This window comes from Chionomys nivalis, chromosome 3 (assembly GCF_950005125.1).
Source record: "Chionomys nivalis chromosome 3, mChiNiv1.1, whole genome shotgun sequence".
NCBI lineage: Eukaryota > Metazoa > Chordata > Mammalia > Rodentia > Cricetidae > Chionomys > Chionomys nivalis.
The window spans coordinates 82,226,527-82,251,236 of record NC_080088.1 but is presented as its reverse complement, the minus strand read 5'-3'; the positions used below and the strand labels follow the sequence as shown (position 1 = coordinate 82,251,236).

Genomic DNA, 24,710 nt, shown 5'->3' with positions numbered 1-24,710 from the left:
GTAGGTAACTCCTATGACATAGTGTCCTTTCACACGTGCTTGGTTCTGTTGGATAAACACACGACAGTTGTGTCTACTTCTGGCCAGTTATTTACCCTTGACAGCAATAGGAACCCTCAAAGTCACTCCTTTCTATACTCTCTCAAATTATTCCAGCTAGAAATCCAGCCAGGCATAATGATGCACACCTGTCGTCCCTGCACAAGGTAGAGGCAATACTGGGAGTCCAGGTCATCCTACACCAACAGCAAGTTTGAGACTGCCTGATACATGGCACTTTCCCAACCACAGCGCCATCTATGGGCAAATGCTCTCACTGCGCTTCAGCCTTAAAGTGTTCCCATCGACTCTTATTAGTGATTTAAGGATTGTTCATAAAATAATTTTGTCTTCGTGTCCTAATCATTTTTCTGGAACCCCAACCTAGAGCAGAGTAAATGAGTCTTACATGAATGAGAGTGATGCTATTTATGAAATTTAACCTTTTTGTTTGTTCTTTCATTTGAGACAGGGTTTCTCTGTGTAGCCCTAGCTATCGTAGAACTCGAACTCAGAGATCCACCTGTCTCTCCCTCCCCAGTGCTCAGACTAAAGACATATGCCACCACTGCCCGACAGAGATTTAACCTTTTTTTCTAGTGAATTCTATCAAAAATGCTACTACTTTCCCCATCTTCTCTCAGGCCACATAGTACAGGCACCTTTTACATGGACCACAAACATCCATGCTGTATGAACAAAGTATGAAGCTTAAGCATGTGTGCAGATTTTCCTTCTTAAAGTGGCAGTGATTAAAGCCAACAGTGTTTACTGCGTGACCAGGGATAGATGGCGAAAGCATTTGGTGTTGTTTATTGTTTGAGAGCCTTCGGGTCACAGAGGTCTCTGCTGGCTCTATAAATAATGGAAGTGGGGATACAATAATGCAAGTCAGTGATGCAAGTTCAAAGGGCCCAGAAGTCAGAAGCCATAGGAGGAGAAAGAAAAGAACACAGTGCTTCTAACTGGGATAAGCCTGGAGGCATTTAATCAGTTGTTTATGTTTCTAACCAAGTATTTTGGTATCTCCCTGTAGGAAGAAGCAGGGACATAGCTGGGCAGGAGACTGAGAGCTCTGAGAAAACTCTGGGTCCGCAGCCTGAAACCTCTCTGTGGTTGTCAGCTTCGGCTGAGGCAAACCAAAGCTCTGAAAGCTAACCAGTCATACCAGGGAATGTGATTCTGGCCCTTTGGGTGCTCCCGTGGAACCAAAGGAAGGCTATTCCATTTGGGCTCTCTGACACTTCTCCCCTCTGCCAACCTAGATGATGCAGCTTTCCATACCAAAGTCATTGTGCAGGCAGCGTCCAGACTGTGAATCCCACAGCTACCTGGGCCTGGCGGGTTAGAAAACCAAGTGAGTTGCTATAGGACTGCTGTGTGCTGTGCTAGGTGTTAGAATTTAGCAAAGTCAGACTGGCAGATTCATCCCAATTTACTAGTATGCTCACCAGCTGTGCTTTCTGTGTAAGACACCAATTTTGAAAATGTTAAGGAAGTGTGTTGCTTATTGTCATGAAGATGTTGAATGGACTTCAGCAGTGTTGATAGTGGGATGGTAAGTAGGCCTTCTAATGTGCAGACTTCATTCCTCCTAGTTATTAGCGATGATTCATGAATAAGCTTATGATATATGCAAAGGTTATTTTATGGTTAAAGTTCTTGGGTTTTGGTAAATGTTTTGTTGTTAAACCAAAAATAAGTTCAGTGGCAAACCCAATATAAATGCAATACCATATACAATTTTAATAACCATAAAAGCACCATTATATAAGACACTTAAAATAATATTTCACAAAACATTAGAAAGAAGCTGTTGGCCAAAAAATAAATAGACCATACATTTTACATGGTCTTGTCACAATCTCGTACCAAATGAATCTGATTCCAGCCTGCTGGGATTTAATTTGAACTCATAAATTCATAACTGATCTGAGGGGCACTCCACATGACATACATACCCTGCTGATCTCAATGAGCGTGACTTTCACATTTCCTTGTATGACCTAAACCCTGGCTGCTTCATTGCTTTGCACTCCCAAACATCCGGGTGGCTAACTAATCACACGTTAGAGGCATCATTTCAGAAATCACTTGATGACTCTTTAAAACTGGTATTTTGCGAAAGCAGGTTATTTACATTGTTCGACTATGAGCTGGGGGGGGGGGTCTGTCCCGCTGACCCTGCTGAGCGCAGCAGGGTCTGACTGTAATGGTACTCATTCTCCTTAGGGGCCAAGTACTGAGAATTCATAGGCGTGTTTAACAGTGACACATCTTTAAGGGGAAAAGTCCCCTAACGGTACCCTGAAGGACAACATCCCCTTCTGTGCATTAAGTCTAAAAGAAAATCAGTGCCATTAGAGTGATGGCTCTGGTCTCTGGATGCAGACTGTCAGAGTAGCAAGGGCACTGAGCTGCTTCCTGCCTCCGCCTCCGCCCCTCCCCCCCCCACGCTCCAGCCTTATGGAGAAGATGGATCTGTCAAAGGCAGTGGTACTGTAGCCCATAGAGATGTGCTGGGAACACTTTGTTTATGACTCTGCAACTAAGCGATAATCTTGGATCTCGGTTTCAAGACAGCTCCTTCTCTAGAGAAAGACCTCTTGGCCCTCAGCAGAATCCCCATCGCCAAGCCACATGTGCGCACTCTGACATTGCTTGTTGGAGATAATGAATATAATGACCTCTGTTCAGAAATTTCTGGGCTTGGCTATTTACATTGGAATTAGAGCTCTGGCTAAAACTGATCAAAGAATAAATACCAAAAATTGAAGTAGAAACTTCTTTAGGAAAATTCTGCAGTGGCTGTGCACAGACAGCTAATATCCATGGTGACAGCCACCCCTTCTGAAGCTCTCATTGGAGAAGCCGCCGTGAGCCCTTCGGTTGGGGAGCTCTGTGTAGGTGCTCCAGTACCCAGAGCCGCTGGGAGGCGCGCTGTTCCTGTCCTGGTTTCTGTTCGCTCTGCTCGGCTTTTCTGCATGGAGGACACTGTGAAAGGTAACATCATGTTCATACCGTTCTTTCATTCGGTGGATTTTTTCTCTTGGGACTCCATGGATGTTTCTTCTACACAGAAGAAAAACCCACAAGTATTTAGTTAAGGCAGGCTATCAACACAAGTAACTTACATCACAAATCCTGCATTGCGTGGCTGCTGCGCTGCCTCAGCGTGTGAGGTCCAGCTCTGCTGGCTCTCGTGCCACCTGGCACATCCCCGAACAAGCCTGCGGCTTGCTTTAGAAAGGCTTTGTTTCAGCCGGGCAGTCGGGAGGCAGAGACAGGCAGATCTCTGTGAGTTCAAGACCAGCCTGGTCTATAGTGTGGTTCCACGACAGGCTCCAAAACTACAGAGAAACCCTGTCTTAAAAAATGAAAAACAAAACAAAACAAACAAACAAACAAAAAGCTTTGTTTCTGGTGATATCAACAATGAACAAACACCATAAGATTTAACTCCTCATGTATTTAGTGATATGCCTGTTGATGACATGTGTACATCTATCAGTTCAGATCAGCTGGTCTCTGATACCATTAGATGATGCTTACTAAAACATCATCTTAAGTTCTAGAAGGCACAAATACCAGCTGGGGATGTGGTTAGACATATAATTGCCAAGATTTTAATTACAGAATAGAGTTCATGAACCATGTCAGTTTTAACAACCAGGCAATCGAGGAGGTGGCCACAGACTCATTTTGGAAATACTCTACTTCTGCTGGGCCATTGGCATCAGGTAAGCAGAGCGTGGCTATCAGAAGCCATGCATTAAAAACCAAGTTAGTATTCTTCGGACACGTGTTGCTGTTAAGTCAAAGCAGCACTTGTAGCGTGATGACCCATGTTCTGCTTCCCACTCGAAGGTCTCGCTTTAGCCTAATGCAGAAGCGCCACTGGCATGTGCATCCCATGCAAAGGCAGTGCTGTGAATGCCCATTAATGAAGAAGCAACTGGGCATAAGGTGAAGTGCGTCATTCCAAAGGACCAAGTCCAAGCCAAGGATTAGCACTCAGCATTCTATTAGACATCTGACTCACAGCTAAAGTCTTCACATTAATAGTTCCAAGTTTATCAATTTTTAAGAATTACCATTTCTGACCTGAAAACTACAGTCCATTTCCAGCCTGAAAAGATGCTTTTGTTCGGTCTGAAATACCTGAAAACAGCAGGATACAGAATGAGGAACTAGGAAAACAAAGAGGTACCTGGCTAACTCTTGAACGTTGAATTTCCAGCGAGTGTCGGGTTCTCGGAATATAACTTCATAGTTATTCTCAAGTGCCTGATTTTTCAAAAGTACATAAGACAATGAAAACATGGCATGTATGCTTGGGGGTGTTCATGCTCCCCTTAACATTCACCACAGCTTTGCCCAAAGCCCCCTGTTTTACGAGTCATCCAGGCCCCGAATCTGTCCCCATACCTAGCCACTCATGCTGTGTCACATGTCTCATTGACAGAGTTTATAGTTTTATCCAGTATGACTCTGAACATCCTTTAAGACAGATCACTGGACTTATGATGAGGCGCCCCAAACACAGGTGTGAACAAGGAACCTGGAGAATGCTAAAGTCACTTCCATGATCATGGAGTTACTTCTGCTTTGGTTTGTAACTGAGAGTGCCATCATAACTTAGGAAGTAAAAGCGATTTCCACGTATTTTAATGTAGTGTTTCCTACAGGTTGCAGCTCTCCCTGCTCCGCAGTGCTTGGCCCAATGCCCTGGGACCCATTTCTGTGAGTTTAGAGAAATAGTAAGGGGGCTGGAGAGATGACTCAGCAGTTAAAGAGCACTGGTTGTTCTTCCAGAGGACCCAGGTTCAATTCCCAGCACCCACATGGCAGCTCACACCTGTCTGTAACTCGTTTTCTAGGATCTGATATCTTCATGCCAGTGCACTTAAAAGTTAGATAAATTACTTTTTAAAAAAGAAAATTGGTAAGGTTCTCATGTCAAATCTAAACAGTCAGAAACTGACAGCTTTGTTCAAACAGCCTTCTGTTATCACCAGCGCTCAACGTGTTAAAGATGAATTAAGTGAGCTAAGATGAGAGCTCCTGCATAAGGAGGCGGCCTGCATACGTTCTGCTGCTCATGTTCTGCGGCATGCGTACGTTCTGCTGCTCTGTTACTCCAGAGGGGACTACAGTTAATAGTACAGAAATCAAAACAGCCAACAGAATTCTGAGTGTTCTCATCTCATAGGAAACTTAGGTTAGGTGGATAACCTAAGTACCCTGAGTCAGGCATGGATCCATCTACCACACAGTCCACTGTACTCCGTGAATATGTAAGATTATTAATAAACTAACAGATTTAAATAGATATTTCCCCTTCATCCTTTGGATAGTCAGTTCTATTCAGAAAAAAATCAACCACCATTTCTTAGACAGCTAATGCCTGGGTCTCATTAACAGCGTTGGGTGTCTAATATCCATCCAGAACGGAGACGTGAAATGACTTCCTGGAAGTCAGTGCCAGGTGCTTTGAATGCTGCCTCGGGCTGTGCCCGCATCATCAGCTCTTCATGGCCCTGTTCGCCTCATGTGGCCTTAAATGAGGACTGAAATACAGAGTTTCTATTCACCCATTATACCTGGGCCTGAACAGAACTGACGGGGAAGCCTCCATAGGCAGAAGCACAGCTGTCTGTCTGCTATTTTGCCTAAGTGTGGAAAGAATCCTAAAGCCCAACTGCCACGGAGGAGACTTCACAACATACTGGGGGCCATGTGTCTCCAGAAGCTGTCTGCCTCCTGCTCCACTCAGTTTGCTTGTGGACTGAAAACCTGTTAGCGGAAGATGTAAAACTGAAAAGATCAGAATGGAGCTGAGTTGTGTGTTGATGTTGGTATTCCACTGTCTTAAAGGGTCACACTGGCGATCCTAAACCTGTTTATAGACGAAGAAAGTCTGTCGCCCTGGGACTCTCAGCAAAACACTGCTGAAATCCCCAGCCTGCAACAGGGAAATCTGCTAGTGCATCCCCTTGTCTGTAACTTCCTCAAGGATGGGTGGATGCTCCCCAGAGCAGGAAATAGCCCAAACTGAGGAGGCAAAGGCAGGCAGAGCTCTACAAGTTCAAGACCAGCCTGGTAAGAGAGATTGATTTACCAAGGACTCAGACCAGTACTCCCATTTATGGAGGCCCTGAGGTAAGGCAGCCCCTCAGTGACTGAAGAGCAGAGAAACCCTAAAAGAGCTTTACCTGCTCCCTGCGAGAATTATCGTTAGTGAGTATGAAATCATGGACGACCAGAAAAAGAGGAAAGAGCACAGGTTTCAACTTTCTCACAAAACGCCCACAACGGAAAATTCAGAATGATACTTCTTCCTACCATGACTGCATAGGGCTTCATTTCCCAGGCGTGCAGGTTGGTGTTATCAATAATAATGGGGGATATGCCATTCTGCATTGCTTTCCTTGCTGTAACACAATGCAACACAACAGTGAACAACACACAGCGGGCACCAGCGCGAGCATCACCCACATTTTGTCACTTCCATTGCAGGAGGCCTTCCTCGCTCAGTGGACTGCTACCTAGTGCAGAACCGCTAGTGGGGCTTTCCTTTAACTGGGATCCACGACAAGAGGTGAAGCCCTGCCACCCTGCTCGGGTAGAGAAGTGGCAGTGCTTGTCTCTAAAGCTCCTTCCGTTTTGAAGCCGCTACAATCGACATGCACCACAGGGGTTCCCGGGAGTTTGGAAAGGAATTTGTCACCTCGCTTCTGGTTCCACTCATGAGCTTCCTCCAAGAAGTCCGGGTTGAACTCATAGGCACCATCTTCCCTGAAGAAAAAATCGTCGGTGCTGAAAATCATGGCTCTGGGGAAGTCACGCTGCATTTCTCTGCAAAGTGGGAAAATGGAAAAGGGATTTGCCCCGTTATGCTTGGTCATGGGAGAACGGCTTCTTTCCATCTTTAACAACGAGCAGATTATAATTCTGAGAGCTGCACGTTTTGAATTTCCCACTCCACTAAGGAGGAGAATCAATCATCTCAGCCATCACTCCTCAATGGGAGGCAGAAGCCTGAGAGGCCGCTGTGCAGGTTGCCAACCCTCGGAAGTAGAGGTCACTGGTCACGGGCACTGCCTCCTGCAGCATCCAGGATTGACTGACACTCCAAAGCAAAATTGAAGGCATGGTGACTGTTTCCTGAGGGACATCAGTTACCAGGGCCACTCCGCTCCAAGGCACACCAGTGCCCTCCCAGACCTCCCCTCAGGCACCATGCCCCAGGCTGCAGCCCTTCCCTTAGCCCCTAAACTCTTACCTGTCCTGGGTCCCATTCCTCGGAGCTCTGATCTCTGTAAGGACCCATCTGAGCAACTAGTTCTTGCTGAGGTATGAAATGTGGATAAAGGAGATGTGTGTGAGCTACCCTCTGAGTTCTAACAATACCTAAACCAATGGAAAAAGCACAAGAGAAGGAGAGAGGTGAACCCAATAATGTCCCTGTGCCTTCTGAGCGCTACCCCTGGGGTCTAAATGGGACAAACGATAGCATCACAGAGGGTGCCTTTACGTGACACAGAAAGCGGGGTAAGTTCTGCAGGAAAGACTTTCAAGGAAATTTTGACTTGGGATGGCATTACATTTGGGGGCAGGTACTATTAAATCTAAAGTGACAGGGTCGGTGCCAAACTACCGCGTTTCCTTTAAAAGGAAAAAAAAATGCAGAAGCCGGTTATCTGGCAATGCATGCCTGCAGCACAGTGAACTCTGCTAGGGCCTGGCAACCGCTCGTGCAGCTCTGTGGAGAGTGACGGGTGGGAGATACAAACGGGAAAGCAGGCAGAGGCTTGGGGGTCTTTTAAATTCTGCTCTTGGTAGAGACAGAGGCAGCTTATCGCCTCCTTCCCCCCTTTTTGTTTCAGTTTGGTTTTCAAGACAGGGTCTCTCTGTGTACAGCTCCGACTGTCCTGGAACCACTCTGTAGACCAGGCTGGCCTCGAACTCACAGTTCCTCCTACCTCTGCCTCTCGAGGTATCTTAATCCAGCAAGAATATGGAGCTGTAGAGCCGAGTCCCACCCTCATGCTTCCATTCCAGCCGTCTGCCTAAACTTGTTTGCTCAATTCTAAGACATAGAGAACAATCCCGAGGGCTGAAGGGAGAGCCCTTTGTAAAGGGGAAATACTTAACAAACGTGAGCCGCACTGTTAAGCTGTTTGTCATAACTCACCCCACTCTGACTGATGGCAGGGACCGTGCACCCGGGCATGTGGGAATATGGGACTTTTTAGTGGTTGTGGTGGATGCAAGAGAGGGGAAAGGATAAGAGCTTCCACTTTGAAATGTCAGTAAATACACATTCCAGAAACAGCCCGCCAGCATCTCTACCTGAGTTCTCCAGAAGGCGTGAGAGCAGAGTTGGAAATACTGACAAAGTAAGCGCATTTGGTTACAGGCTGTGGTGGCTCATGGGCAGTCCAGCGAATATTTGATTTTAACAGCAACCTGACTATCCTTGAGAGACTTTTGAGAACATGTAGAACTATATTTCTTTTCTTTTTGTGTGTGTGTGTGTTTATTTGGTTGGTTGGTTGGTTTTATTGGGGGGGGGGGTGTTGAGACAGGGTTTCCGTGTATAACAGCCTTAGCTGTCCTGGAACTAGCTCTTGTAGACCAGGCTGGCCTCGAACTCACAGAGATCTGCCTGCCTCTGCCTCCTGAGTACTGGGATTAAAGATGTGCGCCACCACCACCCGACATTTATTTTTATTTATCTCCAGGCACACCACCTGCACACATCTGTCCATGGAGGCCAGAAGAGGGCATCAGATCTCCTGGAGCCAGAGTTAGTTATGCACCACCATGTGGGTGCTGGGAACTAAACCCAGGTCCTCTGCAGGAGGGCAAGGGGTCTGAGCCATCTCTGCAGGCCTGAGGTAATAGATTTCAATATCAAAGGACCAGTATCCATTAGCCAACCTATGAAACCCCTGTTGACAATTGCCAGACACCACGTGTTACATGAAGTGTTACGGCACAGAAAGAAATCAAGGAGTTGCTTTCAAGAATGTAGGAGCTGGCTAAGGGGTCAGGTCTCCTACACAGTTTGTTTGGCACATGTAGGACAAGCTGTACCAGCAAAACACAGAATTTGGGTCAGCAACATCAACATTTTGGCAAGGGGAGCATTATAAAAGAGAGCATTTGCCTTGGGCCTCGAGGGTAACTTCTACCTCATGTGAGAGGGGATGAGAGAAGGCGGGAAACAGGAACAAAGACACTGCAGCCCCACCGGGACGCACCCCTAGAAATGCTAGGCGCAGAGCTTTAGGAGTCCCTATGGAGACAGCTTTCAGTGTAATCCTCAAGGGCTCCTGTTTCCTGTCAGGGCTTTAACTACGGACAGAAGTTTAAGTTCCTGATGTTTTCTCTACATAAACTTTAAGACGTGGTGTTCGTTTCACACTTTCTTTGCCCCTTAATCACTTCTAGAAAACATAACACCACGGCCCTTTTTGATCATGATGTTTTACTCAGAGTAAAATTGCGCAGGCCCACCGCGGGGCAGCAGACACATCTAAGCACCGCCTGCATAGCCCTACCAGCGAACTGGCAGACAGGAGCGCGCTTCACCTGTGTGGCGCTGAGGAGTCTCCCCTTTTGGGCTGTCCCGTTTAGTTTTTTTTTTTTTTTTTTTTTTTTCACTTTTACCTGATTGTCAAATTAGTATCAACAGCCATAGCAACAGCTCGAAGACTCAGGGCAGTAAAAACACTCGCCGAGCAGAAGTGGCTGATAGTATTTAGACCGTAAGACGTAAGTATGAGCAATAAATACCATCCCATCGGCCTCAGGAGAGGAGGGACGGGCCTGAGCCCTAGCTTTCTCTATGGTTGGCAGGAGCCGCATGCAGTTAGGGAAATCGAGGAAAGGAAAAACAGAAGAAAAGGTAGAAAATAGACAATTCTGTGCACATCTCTCCCCTCCTCCACTGCCCCGCCCCCACTCACTAAAACTATGAGAGAAAATCAGGCACTAATCTATATTTCATAATTTATTTTCCCACGATTATTTAACCATCAAGAACTATAAAGTCACTGGGCGGTGGTGGCGCACGCCTTTAATCCCAGCACTGGGGAGGCAGAGGCAGGTGGATCTCTGTGAGTTCGCGGCCAGCCTGGTCTACAGAGCGAGTTCCAGGACATCCAGGGCTACACAGAGAAATCCTGTATCACCCCCTCCCCCAAATAATTACTTGAATTTATGTTTTAAAGCTCTCAAAATTTCCTCTCATAGTCTAATAATTTAAGATTATTTTAATTTATTTTATATTTAAATATTTAAGCAATTTCTCTTATAGCTCCACCAATATTTTTCATTTGTTTCAAGTACCACCTTTGGTAATTCTGTCTTTCATTTATAACTGTCCTCACGCCTCTACGGATTTCCTTTTGTAAGAGTCCAGAGAAGTTCCGGTCGTCTGCTCAGGAGTGGGTCCAGACTAAACATTTTTGGAGGGCTGGTATGGAGGAGAGGTGTGCTTCCTGACCTCACGTGACACCCTGCCCAGTGTGCTCATGCATACACCTGGCTAACAGCCAGGGCCAGTGAGTGTGCCACTGTCACACTGGGTTCGCGTGTGAGCAGAAGCCCGGACCACGTGACTGTGCTGGATTCTAGCAGCCTTCCCTGGACAACCTACACCTTAGAGATCCTGCAAGTCTTACGTGGGGATCATGGAATCATTTGAAAGTCTTTTTCCTATTTTCTAGGTAGAATTGTGTTGTTGTTTTGGTTTGGGTTTTCAAGACAGAGTTTCTCTGTCTAACAGCCCTGGCTGTCCTTGGAACTAGCTATGTAAATCAAACTGGCCTCAAACTCACAGAGATCCTCCTCCCTCCTCCGGAGCGCTGGGATTAAAGGCATGTACCACCACCGCCCGGCTAGAGCCTTCTCTCTCCTCTTTTAATAATCTTTACTTTATTTATTTATTTATTTATCTATCTATTTATTTATTTATTTATTTTCTTATTGCCTTCCGCTTTGGCCCCTTAAGTGCTGAGATAGCAGGCAGGTACCACTGTGCCCAGCCATGCTACACTTTGCTTGCTTGCTTGCTGTGTAACTCTGAGGGGCCTAAAGTTCACTATGGAGACCAGGCTGGCCTCGTACTTGTGGCAAACCCTCCTGCCTGTCTCCCAAATGCTAGGATTACAGCATGCACCACTACAGCCAGTCCTGTCATTGTTCTTTCTGATGTCCAACTGTCCCAAGTCTAGCTAGAGGTGCCCTTCAAGCCGGCTCCTCTGTCTTCGTTCATGAAAAGTATCCTTTTGTTCCTAATTAGCAAAGACACACATTGAAACATTAAAGTCCTGAATAAATAACAAACAAACAAATAAATGAATACGGATATGCTCCTATATTTCTCCTGGATGGAAAATGATTTTGAACACTTGGCTTTCTTGCCAGGACTCTGAAGTCTTTTCTTTGAGTTGTCTTTTCATTTATTAATTGTGTTTGTGCACACGTGTGAGGTCATAGGACAACTTTCACCGGCATTTCCCTTCCTTCACCATGTGGGTTCCAGGCTCAGATAGGTCTTTAAGGCTTGAGCTCAAATTTTAGTCGCTTGTTTATTTACTCATTGGTTTGTTTTCTGAGACAGTCTCACTAGGTAGCCCTGAGCAGCCTATAATTCAGCCGCTGCCTCCCAAGTGCCCGGCGAGGGTCTCCAAAGGCGTTTGCCTGGATACCCAGAGTAAACGTTTTTATTTCGTCTTTTTGTATAAAGACAGGAATGAGATATAAAGCATACCAAGTTTCCACCAATGGCTCTTTTTTTCATAGTAAATTGTTTCTCACCCCATGAAATATTCTGACTTTTTTTTCTCAAGACAGAGTTTCTCTGTGTAGCCCTGGTTGTCCTGGAACTCGCTCTGTAGACCAGGCTGACCTCGAACTCACAGAGACCCGCCTGCCTCCGCCCCCAGGTGCTGGGATTAAAGGCATGCGCCACCGCTGGGCTTCTGTGACAATTTCAGTGTATAGTATGCATTTATCCACAGGGCTGCACCACAGTTTACCTAGCGACTGTGCCATGATAGCCAGTGCACCGTCCTCCCCATGACCACCAAGACCGTCTCCTCTGGTGTGTGGGAAGTATCTAACTTGATTATTTTTCTACCTAAGACCCTGGTTGACCCCAAACCATTACCTCTGTATTTTAGCCTTTCCCATCGTCCTGAAATACTTTCAACACCACACAAGTGACTGCATGTAGTTAGAGCTATCCTTGGACTTGTTTTGTTCCTATGTTTGGATACCATCTTCTTGCCTTCTTTCCTAATATTTTTATTATATTCAGTAGCTGAGAATATTTCCCTTATAAAATTTATACCCTTAATTCATCTTGATGCAGAAGTGTGTCTGAACAGTGTCAATTAAAGCCACACCTCCTTCTTGCTCCGTGGTGGTTCCAGTAACTCGTCTGGAGCGGCTGGCAGGGATCAGAGACCTTGGTGTATATGATCTCTCTTTAACCTTTGTACTACTTTTCTGAAGCAAATTATAGTTCCTCCAGTTACAGATAACGAAACTACGGCTTGAAGAGATTAAGTAACAGGCCAGGACACAGCGTTTCCAAGTGGCACCGCCAGCATTTTCCCTCCAGTCTGGAGAGAACCAGGCTGAGTGGCATTACAGACTCTGAGAGGGTGCATCTCGTTGTCTCAGGTATTAGCGACATGCAACCACAGTCTGCAACCATGACCCGCAGCTGCCATGCTGAGTTTATTATGACATTTCCTTAATTTAAAAAAAAACAATCTGCGGGGGTTGGTGGAGGGAGTGGGAGGAGGGGAGGGAGTGGGAACCGGGATTGGTATGTAAAACGAGAAACGAAAGTTTTTTAAAAATATACAATTAATTAATGTGAGTGCCTGTGTGTGTGTCTAGGCACCAAGCTTCTGCCTGGTGCTTCAGGAGGCCAGAAGAGTGCTTCAGATCCCCTAGAATTGGAGTTACAGGTATTTATGAGCCACTGTATGGGTGCTGGGAAATGAACCCCGGTCCTCTGCAAGAGCAGCCAGTGCTCTTAACCGCTGAGCATCTCCAGTTCCGATGATGACTTTCTTACATGTCTATCATTAAACTTTGGTCACATCTCTGCCCTGCCCACTCCACCCCTCTGCAGGGCCCCTCAGCACCCCTGAAGTTCCAGCTTTCACATCTGTTGCACACCACCGGAAGAGGCAAGAACTCCTGATACCGCAACTTTAACCACATCCTACCACATACATCCGGAAAGAGTAGCTTTTGTGGCGGTCTTCTCGGGAAATGTCTTGGGACCCATTGGTGCCATCACTGCTGAGTCTTCAAGGGTGTCACATGTCGCTGGGTGATGGCGCACGCTTTTAATCCCAGCACCCGGGAGGCAGGATGAGGAGCAGTCTACCCAGCACCCAGCAGCCCAAGAGCAGGAAGGAACACGGTAGAGCACACGGCAACTTCCTGAGGTCTGGTTGTTGCCAGCTCCGCATTGGGGTTGAGCCCTGACCCTGGGCATCCGTCCTCACTGTGCCTCTCACTCCAAATGTTTATCGATATATCACCGGAAAAGCAGTCTCGGAGAAAAGATGGCTCGGAGGTTAAGAGCACTGGCTGCTCTTCCAGAGGATCTGAGTTCAATTCCCAGCAACCACATGATGGCTCACAACCATCTGTGATGAGAACTGGTGCCCTCTTCTGGCCTGTAGGCATACAGGCACTGTGTACATAATAAATCTAAAGAAGGGGGTGGGTGGAGAGATGGCTCAGTGGTTAAGAGCACTGGCTGCTCTTTCAGAGGTCCTGGATTCCATTCCCAGCAACCACATGGTGGCTCACAACCATCTCAGATGGATCTGATGCCCTCTTCTGGCCTGCAGGCATACATGCAGACAGATACTATATAATCAATCAATCAATCAATCTTAGGAAGAAAGGAAAGAAAGAGAAAGAAATCACCATCCCTCTAGACAAGCTCCTCTTGCTATGTGACACAAGGACATCCTGTCATCTGTCTAGCAAGGGGACCTGCGCCCCATGTCTGTGCTCTGTTCATCAATCATGTCCACCCTTTCTCAGAACTGGGGGAAGGAGCAGGGAACCTTTGGTCATAGGTCAGGGACAGCCTGGAGGGCAGCTCTCCAGGTCACTCTAGGCTCTCACTTAACTGTTTACAGGCGGTAGCAGTCACACCTTTGGTCTTAATTTTTAAGTCTTTTTTAATATAAATACCAAATAAATGCGCTGGCATATCACCTGTTTTCATGTATCAGACAGCATCTGGGGCAAGTGACGTAGCCTGGTCCCCACCCCGAGTTATCCACGATGCACACACGCTCTCACGAGTCTGCTCACACGAGCAGCCTCTTTGCTTCCTTCTTTTCTCAAGAGCCATGTTAGCATCTGAGCTGGGTTTCCGGGGAAATTTCCAGCGCTGCCTTTTGTTAACAAAGCCACTCGTCGACTCTTTAGTGAATGCCTACAAGATGCAGGACTTCTCTTGGAGGCAGGGCAGAAAATAAGAGTTTGTTTGTTGAGACAGGGTCTCACTATGTAGTTCAGGCTGGCCTCGAATTTACAGCAATCCTCCTGCCTCTGTCATAGTGAGTGCTGGGATTACAGGTATGAAACACACCTAGTTTAGATATGGTTAATGACTCAAAGAATTTACCTCATGCCTGATGGTGGTGGCGCACGCCTTTAATTCCAGCAATCGGGAGACAGAGACAGGAAGATCTCTGTGAGTTCAAGGCCAGCCTGGTCTACAAAGTGAGTTCCAGGATAGCCAAGGCTACACAGAGAAACCCAATCTTGAAAAACAACAACAAAAAGCAAAAACAACAACAACAAAAAACCTAAAGAACTTACATCTCATGAAACTCACATTCTAGTAAATAACGTGTGTGGTGGGGGTATCTATTTACAAGGGAGTACAAGCTAAAAACACTGCAGTCTCCTTAGATAGCAGAGGAAGCCCCTTCTCCCTCCTCCTTGTATCCCCAACTCTACAATCCCACTTCTGCAGAGTGCCTAGTAACTGTGGGAAGTGGGTGGAGAAATCTCTGTCTCTGAAGAGCCCCCCAACCCCATGAGCTCACCACCGCCTAAGTGTGCCGTGTCCCGATCCCAGCGTTCCCATTGCATGAAATAAAAGCCACAAGGTTGGTGCTGGAGAGACGGCCCAGCAGTTAAGAGCACTATCTCTTCTTGCAGAGAGCCAGGGTTCAGTTCCCAGCACCCACAAGGTGGCTCATGACCATCTGTAACTCCAGTTCCAGGGACTCCAAAGCCCTCCTCTGGCCTCTGTGGACACTGCATGCACGTGGGGCACATACATACATGCAGGCAAACATACACATAAAATAAAAATGAGTACATCTTAGGAGGACCTCATCACTGTGTGCTGAGCCCTTCTTCTAGCCTCCCTTCCTCTGCCTGGCTTCTTACTTCGACAGAACAGAACGCCTTCTCCCGCAGCCATTCACAAGATGAAGCACAGAGCCTTCTGAAGGAACAGTTAGAACCAAGCTCTTTTGTTCGTTACACTGCTTCCCCCAGTCCCACAGGGTCAGGCAGATTTTAGATGACTTGGAGGAACCAAAAAAATAATGTCTCGTTGTGTTTTGTAGCATCCAAATGGCCCTGGAAAGGGGCCCTGTTATAGTGATTTCACTTGAGCACCAAGAAGAACGTAGGTTGAATCATAAACATCCAATCATATGAGTCAATTTAGCGACTTGGGAGCTGACATTTCTCTCTGGTACACCATGCTCAGTGTAAATACAAACACTTAAAATCTAAAATCATCTCCCAGTGGAACGCATTAGCAAAAATAAGAAATTCCTTGGTAATGCTTTAATTAGGAGGAATGTCTCTTATTAATACTGACAATAGGAAAATGTATCTTCCTTACCCTGAAACGTGAAATCCAGGTTAAATTAGACCCCTAACAGGGCCTGAAGGGTTTCCTACCACACTTAGTGTTTCAGTTTTTCGAGACAGGGTTTCTCTGTGGTTTTGGAGCCTGTCCTGGAACTAGCTCTTGTAGACCAGGCTGGTCTCAAACTCATAGAGATCCGCCTGCCTCTGCCTCCCAAGTGCTGGGATTAAAGCTGTGTGCCACCCTTGCTGGGCTCATCAGATTCTTTTATCAGGCCCCTCCCACTTCCTGTGCTCTGGTTCAGGCCTGGGGATGTAGGTCAGTAGTAATGTGGCTTCCCAGCCATGGGTGGGGTTCTAGATTTAAGCACAGGTTTTGAAAAACAGCAGTGGCAGTGGGTTCAGCCCTGCGACCTTGATCAAGATATTTCCCACACGCCTTTAATCCCAGCATTTGGGAGGCAGAGGCAGGCGGATCTCTGTGAGTTCGAGACCAGCCTGGTCTACAGAGCTAGTTCCAGGACAGGCTCCAAAACCACAGAGAAACCCTGTCTCGAAAAAAACCAAAAAAAAAAAAAAAAAAAGATATTTTCCACAGCAGAGCTTCAAGCCTCGGGCTTGAGTTAGATAAACACTGTAGGAGATTCTTAATAGTCTTCCTCTTTCATTTTTCCGCCCACTTCTACTTCCTCCCAAGCCATAGCATCTAAGTGGTTGTACATTTACTATGTTATAAACATCACATGCAGTTCTGCAGCCCTACACCGGCAGTACGGCACGCCACTATTAGCTGCATCTTCCCCCGTGGCTCCAGGCGTGCCAGGAAACGTGGTGATGAGGGTCCTATGCAGTGGAGGCCACTTTCCCTGACAGGCCTTTCAGCGATTGCCTATAAACCCCACGGCACTGTAAACTCCCAGTCCTTATAAAATGCATAAAGCACTTGGTCCCCATCCGTCTGCCTCCAGAGGGGAGTAATGCGAGAACCCCAGCTACTGAGATTTAGGAAAATCACGAGAGCGCTGAGACACTAGCTATGCTTTTCCAAGGTGGCCCGAGTGACCAGAGAGCCGAGACATCGTCTGCCCGCTACTGTATCTTGACATACAAAGAGTGGAACGCTGTCAACGTCTGTCCTGGTCTTCCTTTTATTTAGTAGAGCCAATACCTTATCTAGAACCTGGTCGCAGCTTCTACAGTCCACTGTTGTTAGCCTGCCTTCCCCGCACTTGTCTGTCATTGCATCATATTGGAAAAGCATCCTTCCATGTCCTGAGAGATATCTGGAGATGTGGAGGAGGAGAAAGGACAGCCATTAGGCAGCGTCCTTTGAGCCTCACTGAGTACGCATTAGGAGTCATCTGTGAGGTGCTGAAGGGAAGAAGACCGCAAAGGGACCGGCATGCATCACGGTAAGGTTGCCAGATCTGGTTTTGACTGCTAAAGGTAATGATGAAAGAGAGAAAAAAAGAAAAGTCCATGGAACTGACAGCATAAAAATGTTTAATTTTTCAAACAAGGCGACTTGAACAAACAAATGGATAAAAGGTCTCCTACTGCATTGCACTTCACACAGGCAAGTGAGTTGTATAGCCACACAATGGAATATTTTATTCAGACATAAAAATTATGATGTTCTCGTATATGGCACAAGCAGGAACCTTGAAACAGTAGGCGAAGTAAGACAAAGAACAGATACTTATGACCCACATCCGTGATGTACTTAGACAAGGACACAGGGATACCAAGTAACTCGGAGGCTGCAGGGATAAAGGAGAGCGAAGGCGTTACTGCCAGTGGGGTGCACAGCTTCTGTCTGGGGTGATTTTAAAAAGTAAAGAAATACAGTGACAACCGCTGCATGTGTACTGAAGAGGGGAAAATAACCATGGCAGATGTTTAAGCACCCCCCCCACACACACACACACACAGAGAGAAACATCAATGCGCATCCACAGATCTGCTGGAATGGGAGGAGAGGAGAGGTGCCGAGTCAGAGGGCTGGGGCTGATGACCGGATGATGCTGCTAGGCCTGGACCACAAGGCCAAGAGCAAAAGGGGCTCAGGATTGCAACTCTAGGGCTGCTTCCCTACCCAATTCTTCAAAGCTAGTTTTATTATGTTTGTGTGTGATGATGTCGTGTGGCATGGTGTTCCTCAGACTGTGGTGGCCGGAAGACGGACCCGTGAGTCAGTTCCTTCCCTCCCCCGCTAAGTGGGCTCCAGGGATTGAACCCAGGTAGTCAGGCCTACAGGGCAAGCCCTTCATCCGCTGAGCCTTCTCCTGGGCCTATCTAGCCAGTGGGTTCACTGCTGTGAAAGCCCAGCAGATCAGTGAACTCTTTTCTCTCCCCACTCTGCCTCCTCTTCAAGGCCAAGATAACAACCGCCTCTGTGTGCAGGGGACTCTGTCCTTAACTGACTTCTACCCTCCGCACGGCTCCCTTAGCCTTGAAGGCTATCAGCACCAAAGTGCTGTTCTGTGAACCCTACTGGCCTACGGGGCAGAACTGATTGCTAACTGTTACTTGTTTCCACTTGGTAGCTCTAGTAGGCACCTTGGGTACCTCAGAGAGTATAGGTCTCAGTAGCAAGGGAACACGGTCATCATCGGTCATCGGTGGGCTAATACTGGCCATAGCTGGTACTCACACGTCCACAATGTCTGATTACTATGCTATCTGTGATCTTCACAGTGAATGTATTTGCCGAGTGTTAGCTTGTGTTACTAGGGAAGACTCTCAGGAGTTAAAGAATCCAGATAAAATGTCATCGTCGTTAGAAGTTCATCTCCTCAGCCGGGCAGTGGTGGCACACAACCTTTGATCCCAGCACTCGGGAGGCAGAGGCAGGTGGATCTCTGTGAGTTCGAGGCCAGCCTGGTCTACAGAGCAAGTTCCAGAACAGCCAGAACAGTCAGAGCTACACAGAGAAGTTCATCTCCTCATGAGTGAGTTTCCTAGCATGTATCCAACTGGAAATTAGCCCATGAAAGACTTTCACTGACAGAATGACATGGTTAGTTAGCCAGACCATTAAACAGCTTTTTACTTAACTGGGCCTTGATTTTCTCTTTAAAAAGTGGCAAATTGAGGGCTGGAGAGATGGCTCAGTGGTTAAGAGCATTGCCTGTTCTTCCAAAGGTCCTGAGTTCAATTCCCGGCAACCACATGGTGGCTCACAACCATCTGTAGTGAAGTATGGTGCCCTCTTCTGGCCTGCAGATATACACACAGAATATTGTATACATAATAAATATTTTTTTTTAAAAAAGTGGCAAATCAGGCTGAACAGAGGCTCAGGGGTCACAGGACTTCTTGCTCTTCAGAGGGCCCAGGGTTGACTCCCAGCACCCACATGGTGGTTCATAACCACCTGTAACTCTAGAGTCAGATGTGGTGCCTTCTTCTGACTTCTCTGAGCATCAGGAGCACATGTGGTAAACATACACACATGCAGCAAAGCAATCACACACATACATCTTTAAAATGTCTTTCTTGGGGCTGGAGAGATGACTCAGTGGTTAAGAGCATTGCCTGTTCTTCCAAAGGTCCTGAGTTCAATTCCCAGCGACCACATGGTGGCTCACAACCATCTGTACTGAGATCTGAAGCTCTCTTCTGGCATGTGGGCATACATGGAGGCAGAATGTTGTATACATAATAAATAAATAAATAAATAAATAAATAAATATTAAAAAAATAAAATGTTTTTCTTTACGTTACCAAGCAACATACAATTGTTGCTGAAAACTGGAAAAGTGCTGAGGGAAAAGACTAAGATCCCACTACTCCAAGCCAACACCTAGGGGCGGGCACTTATCTCCTCAAGAAGCTATACAGACCTCTTTCTCTGAGCATAAAATGGATATGTTTGACTGTGTGAACCTTTCTTATTTTATTTTTCATTTTTGGAGACAAGATCTCACGTATCCCAGGCTGCTCTTGAACTTAATAGGTAGCCAAAATGATCTTAAACTCCTGATCCTTAGGGGCTGGAGAGATGGCTCAGTGGTTAAGAGCACTGACTGCTCTTCCAGAGGTCCTGAGTTCAATGAGTTCAATTCCCAGCAACCACATAGTGGCTCAAGGCCACTTATAATGAGATCTGGCGCCCTCTTCTGGTGTGCAGGCGCACATGGAAGGAATGCTGTATATATAATTAAAAAATAAATCTTAAAAAAAAAATAAACCTCCCGATCCTCCTGCCTCTACTTCCCAAGTGCTGGGATCACAGGTGTGCAGCACCACGGCTGATTTCTGGGACTGGGGATTAGCTGCAGGGCTCTGTCATGCTGGGCAAACACTCTGTAGCCACTGAGCTACACCCTCAGATCTGTGTGTATCTTTAAGACAGGAAAGGATTCGTTTACAGGTCAGATATACATCTCTGTTTCCATCAGTGACTGTGTGACTCACAAACCAATCTATTTTTATATTTGCTACTTAATTCATATTTTAATATTTAATACTTATGCTATCTTGCATTTTTTTTTCTGATGAGCATTCCTCTGGGTCTGCACGCTTGTCCAAGTCTTCCTCAGGATAAATTTCCAGAATTGGACTCACAGTAATAACCGCCTACCCCCAGATGAACGTACACTTACAGAGCTCACTGGCTGGAGAGCTATGATGTGGGTAAAAGTTTTAAAGGAGTTAAAATTCAACTTAAGCCAGGCGGTGGTGGCGCACGCCTTTAATCCCAGCACTCAGGAGGCAGAGACAGGCCAATCTCTGCGGTTTGAGACCAGCCTGGTCTACAGTGTGAGTTCCAAGATAGAGTGGTTACACAGAGAAACCCTGTCTCAAAAAGAAAGGAAAAAAAAAAAGCCAAATGAAAAAAAAGGGAAGAAATTCAATGAATTCAGAAAGATATTTTCCATATCTGATCCACTTGGACATTATGAAAAGACATATGTGAATATTCTAGAATATAATGTTGACTTGAAGGACAAAACAGAACCTATTTTAAAAGAGACTTTTATTATTTAGTCAAATGCGATAAAAGTTAAGCATTAAAAGATAAGCTCACTTTTTGCAAAAACTAACTTCCTCCAAAGTTAAAGAAAAAAAATTATTAGTCTGATTTAAGAAATACATGTTCATTTATAGAAAATGTGGAAAACATATAGAGAAAAGGACTCTCAGATCTTGCAAAGGCATAATAACTTAGTTTCTGCACAAGTGTCTTTTAAAGCCATCTTTTCATTCTCCTCTCTCCCATTCCTGCCCTGCAAAACATGGTTGAGGGAGACCAGGCTGTGACTTCCTGACCGGTTCTGACTCGCTCTGGGCTACATCCTACTCCACCGAACTTTGTCTAAACCCACAACCCACCTGGAGGCCTGCAGGCCTCCTGAGCCTCAAGGCCAGCAAGGTGGGGACAGGCCACCTCCTGCACAGCACAGCCAGGCTTCCCCTCAACCTTTCACGCACCCATCTGTTAACTACACCTAAAATTTACACAGCTACCACCTCAGAGTTTGAGAGGGCTACCCCACTGATTTCGTCTTCACAGCCCCCTCCCAGGCAGAAGAGCCGGTGTTCCCCACTCAAGAGGAGAGGGTACTGAGGCACAGCACGGTTAGTGAGGGGCAGAGCTTGGATGTGAAGCCCTAAGTACAGGGACTCCAAGGCCATCACCCAGCCGCTTTGAGGTCTGGCAACAGGCAGTTAAGAGAACTTAATCACCTCTTAGTGGTCCCAGAGAGGCAGGACTGCTGAGGGGCAGTCCTAGCTAGGGAAGAGGCTCCGTCTCTCAGGGCCCGACCCTCCACATCTGTCCCTACAGGTGTTTAATGAGATGGTCTCTTGTCCGATGTCTTCTGCTTAGTCAAATATGCCGAGCAGGAATTAAAATCTTAAAAGTCTAGAAAATTCGAGACAGGAAGGACCCTTAAAGCCCACCCCAGCCGAGGCCCTGGCCTTTCAGTGTCTTTCTCGCCTCTGGTTAAGCTACTTCCTCTCTCAGCATGGTTAGAGATGGCATGGCCGAAGGGCTAACTTCCTTCTCTGACTTTCAGTGTGTGAAGGTTTACAGGCTGGCAAAGTGAAAGTGAAATTGAACAAGATTCGGCACCCTGGAAACATTTGGTAACAGATGTACCCACCGTGAATTGCTGTGTCACAAAAAAACCAAGTCGTACCGGGTTTTCCAAGGAGGCTCTCCACACCTCCCAGTCCCGCCACTGCCAGGAGCCTCCTGAAAGGACCTACAGAGGAAGTGTGTCGTAGCAAGGGGTACCAGCGTGGCCTTCGCAAGTCGCCTATCCCTTTTATTTGCAAAGGGAGCAATTCTCGTTGGCTGAATGCTTCTACTCCACAAACGAACTAGAACCCCAATTACAAATGTCAGCAGCACCTTAACGGCCGGCCGTCTCAGTGCCCCCATCATTTACATCCAGGACTCAGACCCTCCCCCTATGATCACTACCTGGTGCCATGGTAATCAGCATGTGACCGCAGGCCACCTTGGTTCTTCAGCGGTTCCAGGGTCCTATGGCTAGCCTTATCTGATGAGATGGAAAGCTCACAGGTGGCCAAATGACTGCTTCTATCGACTAGTGTGCGCCAGATAATGTTCATGGAGGGTTAAGGCATGGCCCCTATCTTCAAGCATCTCACAGAAGGAAAAACCAATCCTGTGCAACACTAAGCGCAGTCACAGAGCTGTAAACAGGAGCCAAGGCGCTGAGAAGAGCGGCTTCTACGGCAGGGTGAGGCAGCTGCGAGGGGAGGTAACAGAACCGGTTTTAAAAGGCTAGTGAAATCAGTCGGGCAAAGGGTGGCGGTGGGCAAGCCAGGCAGGAGGGCCAGCATCGTCAAGCACAGCAAGGAGAGAAACAGTCCAACGTTGCTGGAACACCAAGTGCAGGGCAGGGAGTGGAGGGCGTTCAGGCTGGAACAGTGGGCCTAGCAAGGTACAGCAGGCAGCAAGCCCGCGCAGTTCTCGCTGACCCGGTACCGGGAGGGCCGCTTACGCAATTCGCAAGTGAACGAATTTGGGCGCCCGCGGAGAGGCTGTCAGTGACGGTCGGTGCTGGCGCCGCCAGCCCCCCCTCTCCCCAGAGCACCTGTGCGCCTTCGCAGCCGCCAAAGCAGACGCAGGCTGAGCCGATCCACCAGATCTCAAAGCGGACCCCGGCCCCGGCCAGCGCAGCGCGGCACACCCCCTCCCCCCCGCCCCGGACCCCCCGAACTCGCTTCGGTGACAGCGCCTGTTGATGCCCGGTGGCGGCTGCCTGCGCGCCAGCGAGCGGGGAGCGGGTTTCTCTGCAGTCGCCACCAGGTTTTCCCGAAGAGCAGTCCCTGCGGGCCTCCCCGACCCGGGGCTGGGGGGCGAAGGCTACCTCGGCCCGGCGATCACCAGGCCGGGCGCGGCGGGGAAGGGCCGGTGGCGTCTGGGGCTTTGCGCAAGGCGCAGTGCCGAGGTCCGTCCTCCCGGGCCGGCGAGCGGCAAAGGTCTCGGGCGCGCGGGGCAAGGGCAGGGGCGGCGCGCGGAGCCGCTCGGGGCAGGGGCGCGCGTGGGCGCCAGGCCGCTGTCATTACCTGGCCAGCGTGGTTTTCCCCGAGCCCGGGAGGCCGCGCAGGAGGTAGAGGTGTTTCCTAAAGCTGTGGCGACGCGGAGGTGGCCCCCGCGCGGGCGGCGGCCGAGGAGGCGGCTGCTGCTGCTGCCGCTGGTGGAGGCTCAGCCTCCCAAACGATTCCAGAAAACTGTCCTCCATGGGGAGGGGGCTGGCGGTGAGGGCCCTGGGTTCCCTTCCTGAAGTCACGGTCTTGGCCAAAGCTGTTGTTTTTGTGGCTCTCCGGCCATGTGATAGATGGAGGGGCGGGCGCTCGGAGCCCAGCCCCTCCTTCGCAGCCGCGCGAACCGCGGGAGGGGGCGTCTCTACCTGCGAGGCCGGGGTGCTGGGAGACTGACAGTCAGGGAAGCGTGGGTGACGCAGCCCCCAGCGCTCCCTCCTGCCTCCCACTGTCTTCCGCTGTCCTTCCCGAGGGAAGGGGCCCGGCCCGGGGACACAGTGGGAGGTTTTCCTGTAGTCACTGTGGAAGAAGCCCAGCCCACTGCTACAGCTCTGCCTCATCTCACTTCAGACAGGCCTAGACCTTGAAAGTAAATAGTTTCCGTTGGCGATTAAAGAATGTGACGAGCGCATCTGAGCAGTAACAGAAAAGGCCATTGTCTCCCCTACTGCGCGTGTACCAGCACCTGGCTGGTGTCCCAAGCAAGGGCTGGTGCACACTCCTCCAGAGTGCTGTACCGTTTCTTAGTACCTTTATCGGCCTGCCAAAATATCCTTAGAAAGCTTTACTTAACTTTACGTCTCTTGCTCCTTAGGTATCGGGTGGATTTAGGGGGCTGCATAGATACTTCTCTGCTGCCAAATAGCAGAGAGATTGTCCTGGGACCGTTTGTAGAAAACCAAGTTCGAACTGTAGGAGTTGGCGGCACCCATTGGTAGGCACTGGTTGTGACTCTCCAGTATTTCGCTATAGAAGCAATAGGATGAGCCTGGTTCTTGGAACGAAACTGTTCAAAATTTGCATCCTAGAAAATCCGAGATACTGATGACTTTAGCTACAATTATTGAAAAACGAAAACATTTTATGTCTGGCACTTAAGGTAAGGACATTATGAAAAAGAACTGTGCGGAAAGTCCCTCTAAGACTTAGAATCTAAGTTAAAGGCCAGAGATTTCCCGACCAGCGTTAGGAAGAGGAACTGCCCGCAATCTCACTAGCTTTGGGCTCCCCCTGGGTTGGGGTGTGAGAGGGAG

General features: G+C 47.9%; 2 protein-coding genes across 7 annotated transcripts in view; both read right to left on the bottom strand.

The window, feature by feature from the left end:
* Positions 1–1,765: 1,765 nt before the first annotated feature.
* Positions 1,766–23,874, bottom strand: N4bp2l1 (NEDD4 binding protein 2 like 1). Of its 3 annotated transcripts, none has more exons than XM_057765698.1 (5): positions 23,482–23,869; positions 6,770–6,897; positions 6,385–6,473; positions 4,250–4,326; positions 1,766–3,111 (listed from the first exon to the last, which is right to left on the bottom strand). In XM_057765698.1, exons 1-5 carry the CDS (start codon positions 23,655–23,657, stop codon positions 2,862–2,864), a joined length of 720 nt encoding a protein of 239 aa, XP_057621681.1. In that variant the 5' UTR covers positions 23,658–23,869; the 3' UTR covers positions 1,766–2,861. The 3 variants fall into 3 exon arrangements, with proteins under 3 accessions (XP_057621681.1, XP_057621682.1, XP_057621684.1); XM_057765699.1 differs by lacking the exon at positions 23,482–23,869 and adding an exon at positions 22,367–23,090; XM_057765701.1 differs by lacking the exon at positions 4,250–4,326 and adding an exon at positions 4,144–4,200 and having other exon boundaries at positions 2,918–3,111; positions 23,482–23,874.
* The window catches only part of N4bp2l2 (NEDD4 binding protein 2 like 2), a 94,533-nt gene continuing 76,592 nt past the window's right edge, over positions 6,770–24,710 (bottom strand). For all 4 annotated transcript variants that reach the window (XM_057765694.1, XM_057765693.1, XM_057765695.1 and 1 more), the window contains 2 exons: positions 7,325–7,452; positions 6,770–6,897 (listed from right to left, as the gene is read on the bottom strand). In XM_057765694.1, coding sequence (XP_057621677.1) covers positions 6,883–6,897; positions 7,325–7,452 — 143 coding nt within the window. In that variant the 3' untranslated portion in view covers positions 6,770–6,882. The remainder of the gene's footprint in view (positions 6,898–7,324; positions 7,453–24,710) is intronic.